The sequence below is a fragment of the Oncorhynchus tshawytscha genome, linkage group LG07 (genome assembly GCF_018296145.1).
Source record: "Oncorhynchus tshawytscha isolate Ot180627B linkage group LG07, Otsh_v2.0, whole genome shotgun sequence".
In the NCBI taxonomy this organism is placed as follows: Eukaryota; Metazoa; Chordata; class Actinopteri; order Salmoniformes; family Salmonidae; genus Oncorhynchus; species Oncorhynchus tshawytscha.
The window spans coordinates 4,957,269-4,968,821 of record NC_056435.1 but is presented as its reverse complement, the minus strand read 5'-3'; the positions used below and the strand labels follow the sequence as shown (position 1 = coordinate 4,968,821).

At 40.4% G+C, this 11,553-nt stretch overlaps 1 protein-coding gene across 1 annotated transcript; it reads left to right on the top strand.

The window, feature by feature from the left end:
* Window positions 1-2,596: 2,596 nt before the first annotated feature.
* Window positions 2,597-9,640, top strand: LOC112237726 (retinol dehydrogenase 7). Its single transcript, XM_024406325.1, has 5 exons — window positions 2,597-2,701; window positions 7,878-8,192; window positions 8,387-8,645; window positions 8,821-8,984; window positions 9,225-9,640. Exons 2-5 carry the CDS (start codon window positions 7,880-7,882, stop codon window positions 9,446-9,448), a joined length of 960 nt encoding a protein of 319 aa, XP_024262093.1. The 5' UTR covers window positions 2,597-2,701; window positions 7,878-7,879; the 3' UTR covers window positions 9,449-9,640.
* Window positions 9,641-11,553: the final 1,913 nt, after the last annotated feature.

Here is an 11,553-nt window from a genome sequence, read left to right as displayed (position 1 = left end):
GCACCACGTACTTATTGAACAAACAAGCCAGGTCCAGGCTGGAACTTGGGGTCATACGATCGTGTTTAGAGGTAAGTGTCCTGTCGGCTCGCACTGCCCAAGGGGCCGATGACCCAGCTATGCAAAGAGTAGGAGAGAGCATGGTACAAAAAACAATCCAGACTACATAGCTCTCCTTGCAATGAAAGGGAATCAGGTCCAATCACATATCAGGGTTTTACACTTGTAATTGCACACACGGTGATGTGTGTTTTTCTTACTTTCGACCATAAATTATGGCTAAATGGATGTTATGAGAATGTCAGATAATCATTTTCAAGAATACGTAACAAGTCATGATATTAAGCCACAATCACCATCACAATCTGAGGTACGCCTACTTTTGTTCTAGGAATTTTTTCAAGTGATCAAAGACCATGGCAAAATATATAAGACATCCATCGATGATTGGGCTCAGTGTTACACATTCATCGTATCACATTGATTACTTCTAAAGATATTACAGTTTATTGTCCTTCTGCATGTAAACACAAACCGTGTGCGAAGACAGAATACTTTCCAAGAGTTGAAGCTAAGTCAAACAACTTCCAGGTCATCACCCTCAGGGCTGCTGTCCTCTTCAGTCCTAAACAAGCCAATATGATCTGTCTGAAATTATGGTCATACATTTCTGTTTCATTTGCATTTCAGCAGTCTTGTCATAACAGGTTTTCTCCTAACTGGGATGTTTTACCTTAACACTGTTGCTTTTATTTGCTTTCATGGGGTTGGGAAGCCATTACTAACGAGCAACAACACTTCCAATTTGAGACCACAACCTTATTCAAGGAGTAGTACTTTAACTCAAACCAATTTTCCTTTTTGTTTGTGAATTGCAACTGTAAATGGTATGTTTTCTCTCACCATTGGGAAGCAGGTGAATAGGCCTGTGACACAGCGCTTGTGAAGGCTACTGACAGGTGAGGGAAAGGTTCTGGAAACATGCTTGTGAAACATGCCCAAATAAGCGAACAGTTTGTTACATAATGATTAACTCCCAAAGTAAGTAGTGTTGCCCATTATAGCAACATTATGATAATTGACATTGCAGACCATTACAGGCCACTGCAAGCATTGTTCCTGCTCTATTGTAAACTATGGCTATTCAAATGCATTGGCAGATAGTCATGTTTACTGACTACTAATACAGCTTGCCTAGGTCAGACCTACGTCTATAGTAGTTCATCAATTAATGTAGCATATTCTGTCAATTAAAAACCTAATACAAAAATGTACTTAGAGTGGTAGATAAGGTGATAGATAATTGACTGACACAGATTTGGATGTGGTCAACGAATGTACAGATGTAGGATCTTAATTTTATCACCCTGTTGCAGGAGAACTTTCCTGCAATGCAGGAAATGTACAACTTGTAGTGTATTGGAGGTTTAAAAAGGCTTCTGAAGATTGTAATTTACACTTTGAAATTTCAGACTTGATTTTCCCATACAAAAAATGTATCAAGCCCTACAAAAATGTACATGAATTATAATCCACATAATAATGAACATTTCTTGTTGCTGTGGGATCCTTTTCCTGCTGTAGCAAACAGCCTCATATTAAGAACCTAGGATGAGCAGAAATGATTTATATTATTGATAATGCCCATTTTCAATAGCCTACAAGTATTTGCCACCATCTAGTGATCATTGTAATACAAGGCATGACCTTGAGTTAGTATTGAGTTGAACTATACTGAACCAAAATATAAACGCAACATGCAAGAAATGTTATTGAGTTACAGTTCATATAAGGAAATCAGTCTATTGAAATTAATTAATTAGGCCCTAATCTATGGATATCACATGACTGGGCAGGGGAGTAGCCATGGGTGGGCCTGGGTCGGCATAGGCCAACCCACTTGTGAGCAAAGCCCAGCCAATCAGAATTAGTTTTTCCCCACAAAAGGGCTTTATTATAGACGGAAATACAACTAAATTTCATCAGCTGTCCGGGTGGCTGGTCTCAGACGATCTCGCAGGTGAAGAAGTTGGATATGGAGGTCCTGGGCTGGCGTGGTTGAACATGGTCTGCAGTTGTGAGGCCGGTTGGACATACTGCCAAATTCTCTAAAATGACGTTGGAGGCAGCTTATGGTAGAGAAATTAACATTAAATTATCTGGCAACGGCTCTGGTGGACATTCCTGCAGTCAGCACCCAATTGCACGCTCCCTCAAAACTTGCGTTGTGTGACAAAACTGCACATTTTAATGACCTTTTATTGTCCCCAGCACAAGGTGCACCTGTGTAAAGATTATGCTGTTTAATCAGCTTTTTGACATGACACATCTGTCAGGAGGATGGATTATCTTGGGAAAGGAGAAATGCTCACTAATTGGGATGAAAACAAATGTATGCACAGAATTTGAGATAAATCAGCTTTTTGTACATATGGAAAATTTTGGGATCTTTTATTTCAACTCAGGAAACATGAGACCAACACTTTACATGAGTATGTCTAGAGTCAAGAGTATGTTAAGAAGTTTGAAGTTCCTACCAAACGATATCTAATCAAATCATTGTTGACCTTGTTAACTCTAATTACATAACTTGGCTCCGATTGGCCAGTGCTAGACATGTGACGTCCTCGGGCAGAGTTTGGTCTTGCGTAGTTTCTGAAAACTGTTACTTTGTTGCGCTGGTAAGGAACCTCTCCAACAGGTACGACTTCAATATTCCACCAGACTGTAATCTTCTTGAACATGCAAAAGTTGAGGATAGGCTATCAATCACAATCCATCATAATTTATCGAACAACTGTTTATTATTATGTAATGTGCAGGGCTTTCAAATATGTAATGCGCCCTAACTTTCCATATTGTGTTATTTGAAACATCGAAAGCTTGCATTTAACATGATATTCACATTACAATCAAATGGGAATGTAAGAGTGTTGCGCTTATTCCTTCCAGTTTATTTGAACCACATTTTTAATAGTATTTGTTAGTTGTGGTTTAAATGACCTTTGGCAAGTTTTGCAATTGATTACAAATAGCAATTGCACAAGACAGCCCACAGTGCACTTTGAACCCGGTGTTGTGCCAGAACCCCTCCCCATTTCTATTTTCCTTAATTTTGTGGCTAGAGTCAAATACTTTCTGTAGCACACATCAGAGTCAAATACTTTCTATAGGACAAACTTCACGTCAGGATAGGCAACCGAAATGAATGATTAATGTATCTGTGTTATATTAAACATAGAGGGAGTAAAATGTTGGCAAGCAATAAACATTTCAGGGCGGCACCTTGCCGGGGACGGCACGGGGCGTCCCCGGGTGCGTGCGGGCGGGCGCTAAAGGAAGGGTTCGACCAGCGCGCCATACAAGCCAGAACCGCCACATACACTTGAAACAAATAGCCTAAATGAAAACTGTTGACAAAAAATGCTTTCTGCTACTAAGATCAGTGAAATGTAGGTTTAACTGACAACGAAGTGAAAGAGCAGATATCTCAACTAGCAAGCAAGTCACAGCAATGAATAAGGGGGATTCGGGCAGGGTGAGATCTTAGGCACAACACCGGCATTAATAACTGTTGATCCTTGCTCTGTTCAATCCTGTCTCTGTCATTCCATGCGCTTCAATGAACTCTCCCTGAATGAATGTGGTTGATCTTAAAATTATTTTCCTGATTATCTTATAGCTACAATAATGTTATTACTATAAGCTACTGTTATAAGATGCATATTAGTGATGAACTGTAAAAGGCAGGTGCTATCATCCCACTTGATTTATGTCTAACCTCATATTGTGTAATGTGCGTATTTCTGTAACTTCCCGTGATGACCCTGGCATTTTGTTTGGTATACTGAGGAATGGGGGGTGGAGCTGGGTAGATGTGACTAGGGCTGTGGCGGTCACGACATTTCGTTAGCCAGTGATTGTTAAGCAAATAACTATTGGTCTCACAGTAATTGACCATTAAATAAACATGAACACATTTAGCATTTCCTGGCTTCCATACATTTTAAAAAGCCTAATAAATCCATGTAATAGAGTAATAAGTCAAAGTAAAGATACCTTAATAGAAAATGACCCAAGTAAAAGTGAAAGTCATCCAGTAAAATCCTACTTGAGTAAAAATATACTTAAATATACTTAAGTATCAAAAGTAAATGTAATTGCTAAAATATATCTAAGTATCAAAAGTAGAATTATAAATCATTTCAAATTCCTTACATTAAGCAAACCACATGGCACTATTTTCTTGTTTTTTAAATTTACGGATAGCCAGGGGCACACTCCAACACTCAGAAATAATTTAGAAACAATGCATGTGTGTTCAGTGAGTCCTCCAGATCAGATGCAGTAGGGATGACCAGGTATTTTCTCTTTAAGTGCATGAATTAGACCATTTTCCTGTCCTGGCAGGAAAAGGGGGATGCTTGCAACATCTCAAGACATCAGTCAGGAAGTTAAAGCTTGGTTGCTAATGGGTCTTCCAAATGGACAATGATCCCAAGCATACTTCCAAAGTTGGGGCAAAATGGCTTAAGGACAACGAAGTCAAGGTATTGGAGTGGTCATCACAAAACCCTGACCTCAATCCTATAGAAAATGTGTGGGCACAACTGAAAAAGTATGTGCGAGTAAGGAGGCCTACAAACTTGACTCAGTTACACCATCTCTGTCAGGAGGAATGGGCCAAAATTTACCCAACTTATTGTGAGAAAATTGTGGAAGGCTACCCGAAATGTTTGACCCAAGTTAAACATTTTAAAGGCAATGTAACCAAATACTAACTGAGTGTATGTAAACGCCTGACCCACTGGGAATGTGATGAAAGAAATAAAACCTGTAATAAATCGTTCTCTCTACTATTGTTCGAACATTTCACATTCTTAAAATAAAGTAATGATCCTAACTGACCTAAAACAGGGAAGTTTTACTCAGATTAAATGTCTGGAATTATCAAAAACTGAGTTTAAATGTATTTAAATGAGTTTAAGGTGTATGTAAACTTCCGAATTCAACTGTACATTTGTCTTATTTTATTGAGATGGTCTATAAGGCCTATGTTTTGTCCATTTGCCATATATGATCATAGGAAGTCGGCTTCCGAACCCAAAAGTCAGTGAACCATGTGCAAATGGCATATATAATGTCGAGATGGCCTATATACTGACCAAATGATATATATCACTATGTTAAGCCCTGAATCAACCAATAAGGTCTATTTGTCATGTTTGGTCATAGGAAGTCAGAATTTCTCATTGGTGTTGATTCAGCATGTCCATTTTGTAATGGGAAGTCCTTATGGATATACATTGGCAATGGACACTGTCAACTTGCAGAAGAGCATGTTCACACTGACATTATAGCAAATGTGCAATGGACACGGTCCATTCTCTCGTTGGTGTTGATTTCAGCCCGTCCATTTGGTGATGGTAAATCCCTCATTAAAAACATTGGAAATGTACAAATGTACACTGTCCACTTGCAATGTATTACAATAGGCATTTACCATCACAAATTGAAAATGCTCTAATATACTGCTGAAATGCCCAATTGTCTGGCTCGTTGAACTCGGGATGGCCTAGCAGTGATAGTGGTTCCACTCCATCGCTTGTTGGTGTTGATTTCAGCCAGTCCATTTAGTGATGGTAAATCCCTCATTAAATACATTGGAAATGTACACTGTCCATTTGCAATATAAAATGTACAATGCCAAAATATTATACTGCCATCAAGTCAGCCATCAGTCAATAAGATATCATTCTGACACCAAACTTATACATACTGACACCACACTCACTTTGTCCAAATCTTTTAGAAGCCAACTATCAAATATTTCAGAGCTGGCCCACAATTCGTTGCTCCTTCTGTTAAAGCCATAAAAAAAACATAAACAACATAGTTACATTCGAGCTGTGGGTCCAGTTCTGACATTATGTGTAGGCCTAGCTGAGGCGACCTGAATCCTGAGTTTCGGATCTATTGGTCATTCAGAGCCCGAACAGCGACCTTAATTAGTGCTGAAAATGCACTTTCTCATTGCTACCTAGTCCCTGAAAGAGCTATCGGCCAGAAACGTGTATGGTCCATCTCTATGGGCCTAGGCGGTTTCAATGCACCAAGTCTTGTGATTCTGGGACTTTTCTAAATGTCGTTATTTTCGAATTGAAGATATGGCAAATGGACAAGGCTGTTTCTCGGCCTGAGAACCTTCTAGAGCTACATATCTCACTGTGCACTACTGGCTTAAGCTCTAGAACAGGTTTATAAAGTTTCAGAGCTCTAGGTCTAGCGGTTTGTTGATGGTTCGAATGCCGATAACTATTGCAGGCTCTGTGTGTCTGTAAGCCCCACACTGTGTCTCACCATGTTTGTTTTAGCATCATGAAATGGACATTGTACGATTTCTCATAAACTACGATAGATAAATGGCTGGTTCTATTTTTCCTTACACCGTAGGTTTATGTACTTTGACGTGAAGTGGTCAAATTAGTGCTGTATTACCGTTTTCAACCTTTAATCGCACAAAATGTGCATTAACTCAAAGAGCGTTGTGGTCTCGACGCCACCACTGTGCTCTTCGAGTTTCGTCTTTGAAGTCTTTTCCATTTACGAGAAACGGCCATGTCCATTTGGTGATGAAATATCCATTTGCAATACAAACAGCCAGTCGCCATCTAGTGGAATATTCCAGTACAAGAGAACATTTTCTATTAAAACAAAATTATATTGCGGAACCGAGTGTCCTGGAAACTTTATTTTTGGATTATCCGGAAGACCGGGCCCCGGAGGGCGACCCGAGGCTGTCGGCCTATTTTAACATAACCCCTGCAGACGTCTAGTAAGGGACTGTCCATTTGCCATATGGAAATCTTCATCGATCATATGGGAGATAACGCAAGGGTCCCTTCATGTATGTTAGGTCCTGAGGCTATGCCAATTGGATGTGGGCTATACTAGTTCATTTAGCAGACAAGATTTACTTATAATTCCGTGGCATTATTTTATCTTATGAAGAATACAATTGAACAAAGCTGAATAAAATATAAATATTTTTTCCAAATTATTTGAAAGAGTGCACACATGTTGAGCAGTTAACAAAGAAATAGGTACTCCTATATGGTTAATTTAGAGTTATTAATGTAACTTTAGTTGTTCTACAAATGTTGGACTATTTGTTTAGATTTTTAATACATTGTAAGGTTGCATGATGAGACTCTAATGATGATTTGAAAAAAGTTGCTTAAAAGGCATGAGCTCTGCTTTGTTTTTTACGCAGGGTGTACACACTCCAATAGTAACTCATTCCCAATATGACAAGCACTTGATAATGCCTCGAATTTCACAGCGGCATCCTCTTTGTGACTGTAATGCACCTTTAAAAAAATCCATGCTTTTTGAGGCCCAGAGTGCTGCGTTGTGCCCTTCTCCCTGAGTGTGCTGCGCAATCTACACGGCTCTCCGTCACTTGATCGGGTCTTTCTCACAGGCTACAAGTTAAGACAGACGCATCGGGGACGCAACTGTGTGCATCCTTATCCAATTCCAAGGTGCATATTGAAGATATTGGAAGAACTGTACACATTTACTTTTCATCAGCCAACAAGATGAGTAGGCCTAACGAACAGCAAAATCACTAGCCTATGTCTACTATCCCCCATAGTACAAAAGTCGACTATTCAATTCTGTGCGAGAAATAAATATTCAAAACATAGTCTGGGACAGTTGTGGGATGCGATAGATCCCAAATTAATACAACCACTAGCATTTAAAAAAACTGTTTTATGCAATGTGGCTGACACAACAGATCAGAACCTTTAGCTTAAAATGTTGATAAACAAGAGATGACTTATTAAAAGGCTGTCTGTCTCATCCTGTCCCAGACATGTTTCTGTACCTCCTTGGACTGGTGGTGTTTTACTACCTGTACCGCTGGTTCCGGGAGATCCCCAGAGTCCCAGACAAAGGAGACAAATATGTCTACATCACGGGGTGTGACTCTGGTTTCGGCAACCTACTGGCCAGACATCTGGACGAGCTGGGTTTCTGTGTGATCGCATCCTGCTTCACAGAGAAGGGAGAGGAAGATCTGAGGAAGGCCTGTTCAGGCAGATTCACCACCCTCCACCTGGATGTCAAAAAGAACGAGAGCGTCGACAAAGCAGCTGCTTTGATTAAAGACAAAGTTGGGGCTAGGGGTGAGTGTCTGTGTTTATATTGAAAAGCAAACAGTCCTATCATCATCATTTGTTTCAAGTTATACCAGTCAAATTATGAAATATTACCAGTTCAGTTGACATTCATGTTAGTGCCGGAATCTTTGTCCTTATGTCCTTTTCTTACCAAACACCTGTGAATATAATCACCTACCTAATGACCTGTCACCTTCTAGGCCTGTGGGCTGTGGTGAACAACGCAGGTGTGGCCATCCCCTCGGCCCCCTGTGATTGGCTGACCATTGATGACTACAAGTCCATGCTGGACGTGAACCTGAACGGGGTCATCGCAGTCACCCTGAGTGTGCTGCCCCTCATCAAGAAGGCCAGGGGTCGCGTGGTCAACGTAGCCAGTGTGTTCGGCAGGATCAGTCCAGTCGGAGGACCTTACACTGTGTCTAAGTATGGAGTGGAGGCCTTCAATGACAGTCTCAGGTGAAACAAGAACATTATCCTATCCATGCCATATTTTTTATCAGTGTTTTTTAAAAATGTTTTACATATATTCAGTAATCTAGCAATGGTGAACCATAAGCAATACAACTTTGACTGTTTGACTTGATGAAACTATAAAAACCTGTAACAGAAGTTTTGTTACCTTGTTTTTCAGGAGAAACATGGTACCTTTCGGAGTCAAAGTCCTCTGCATTGAGCCAGGCTTTTTCAAGACCACCGTGACTGACTCGATAGTCCTGGGGAAAAGCATCAAGCAGCTGTGGGAGAAGATGCCACAAGAAGTCAGAGATGATTATGGACCTGATTATTTGGACAAGGGTAAATATAGGTTTGATTTTCTTACATTCTGGAATGTATTCATTTACACAAATGTTTTATTTATCCTATGCAAAATGTGGCCATTTTTTGATTCTGTCTGCCCACTGTGACACCCAGTCTTTCAAAGGATTTGATCTATTCAGAAAGCATTATTCACCCGATGTTCTAGTGAAAGTGGCCATCTTGAATAGCTAAAGACAAACATGTAACATGGTTCCTAACCTTCCCTGTCCCTTCTAGTGGACGTGATGATGAGGGAGAAGCTTGCCAAGATGTCTGACGCTGACCTGATGAAGGTGGTGAGCTGTATGGAGCATGCTATCTCTGCAGTCCGTCCTCGCACCCGCTACTCACCAGGGTGGGATGCCAAGCTCTTCTGGATCCCTATGTCCTACATGCCAACCAGGTTTGCCGACTGGCTACTGCTCAAGGAAGCCATCCTACCAGCCAAGGCTGTCAACTAAGGCTGATTCAAGATTGTCAGTGTTTATGCTGTCAGAACAAATACTTGATTGTGCTGTGCTACTGATTGTCTTTAATGAATATAACACTTTTGTACCCTACGGTCTGCAGGGCGAAATACAGTATGATGTATGCTTTGCTAGACATTGTTTAACCTCTGACCTGTAACAAAAAAATAAAAGCCATAATTGATATTTGGTTGCACTTGTTTCCCCTCTTTTATTCAGTGCATTCTCTATGCCCGTATCAAAGATGGTGGATAACTGAAGATAGTTCACTCAGGCCATTCATCATTGGAAAAAAAATTCAGTTACAGTTTACTTAAGGGAATGGCTCTACCATGGACACCAATTCAATCGCAGCTGGGTCTGGTCTACTTAATTCATTGACTTCCATTGAAACAGAACATTTGTGGGATGTCTCACTTCCTCTTCCATCTCTGGCCAGTATGACATGGGCCGTGTTGGGTTGGTCTTTGAAAACTTTACAAGATAAATGGGGTATAGATCAAAGTCTGAGTGTCTTTGTCCTTGGTGTGCTGATATTGGTATGTTGAAGGAAACCTGCACCTGGAGGGAAGTGACCAAAAAGGAAGTTCACAAGATTTGAATCATTCAGATTCTCTCAACTTCGCTGATATTAGCAGATTCAAATACCACACATTCACAACTGAAATATTCAATTCTATAACAATTGTAAATATTGGTAGGAGATAAGTACGTCTATGAAAGATTTACACCCTTTTATTTCGATCTTGCAGCCCATGTCAGATTTCTACCTTAAATACATACAGTACCAGTGAAAACAATTTAGACACACCTCATTCAAGGGTTTTTATTTGGACTATTTTCTACATTCTAGAATAGAAACAGCTTCAAGAGGAATGCTTTTCCAAGTCTTTAAGGAGCTCCCACATATGCTGAGCACTTGGCTGCTTTTCCTTCACTCTGCAGTTCAACTCATCCCAAACCATCTCAATTGGGTTGAGGTCAGGTGATTGTGGAGGCCAGGTCATCTGATGCAGCTCTCCAGCACTCTCTTTGGTCAAACAGCCCGGAAGTGTGTTTTGGGTCAATGTCCTTTTGAAAAACAAATGATAGTCCCACTAAGCGCAAACCAGACGGAATGGTGTATCGCTGCAGAATGCTGTGGCAGCCATGCTGGTTGTGTGCTTTGAATTTAAAAACACTGAGTCACCAGCAAAGCACCCCCACACCACAGTGGGTACCACACATGCATAGATCATCCGTTTGCCTACTTTGCAACTCAAAGACTGCAGTTGGAACCAGAAATCTCAAATGTTAATCAGACCAAAGGACAGATTTCCACCGGTCTAATGTCCATTGGTCGTGTTTCTTGGCCCAAGCAAGTCTCTTATTGGTGTCCTTTTTGGAAGCAATTCAACCATGAAGGCCTGATTGTCTCCTCTGAACAGTTGATGTTGAGATGTGTCTGTTACTTGAAATCTGTGAAGCATTTATTTGGGCTGCAATTTCTGAGCCTGGTAACTCATGAACTTATCCTCAGCAGAGGTAACTCTGGGTCTTCCTTTCCTGTGGAGGTCCTCACAAGAGTCAGTTTCAACATAGCACTTGGTTTTTGCCACTACACTTAACCTTTTCCAGATTGACTACCCTTCACGTCTTAATGGACTCATTTCGCTGAGCTTATTTGAGCTGTTGTTCCCCATTTGGTCTTATACCAAATATGGCTATTTTCTGTATACCCCCCTACATTGTCAACACAACTAATTGGCTCAAATGCATCAAGGAAAGAAATTCCACAACACATGGCACACCTGTTAATTGAAATGCATTCCAGTTAACTACCTCATGAAGCTGGTTGAGAGAATGCCAATACTGTGCAAAGCAAAGTGTGGCTACTTTGAAGAATCGCAAATACAACTTACATGAATGTGATATTTCATAGTTTGGTCACCATTATTCTACAATGTAGAAAATAGTAAAAATAAAAACAGGTAATGGCAGAGTGATTTCTGCATATTGCACCTTTCACATCTCAGCAGCAAGCTATACTGAAGCATTTTACAATTACTGTAGGTAGGTCTTATAAATTACATCACTGCATAAAGAATGACAAACTTCGC

Bases quoted from the DNA above. Each gene is read 5' to 3' on its own strand.
- LOC112237726 (XM_024406325.1), top strand. From the start codon at position 7,880: ATGTTTCTGTACCTCCTTGGACTGGTGGTGTTTTACTACCTGTACCGC. The intron at 8,193-8,386 runs GTGAGTGTCTGT...GTCACCTTCTAG, and splicing joins AGACAAAGTTGGGGCTAGGG to GCCTGTGGGCTGTGGTGAAC. The intron at 8,985-9,224 runs GTAAATATAGGT...TGTCCCTTCTAG, and splicing joins ACCTGATTATTTGGACAAGG to TGGACGTGATGATGAGGGAG.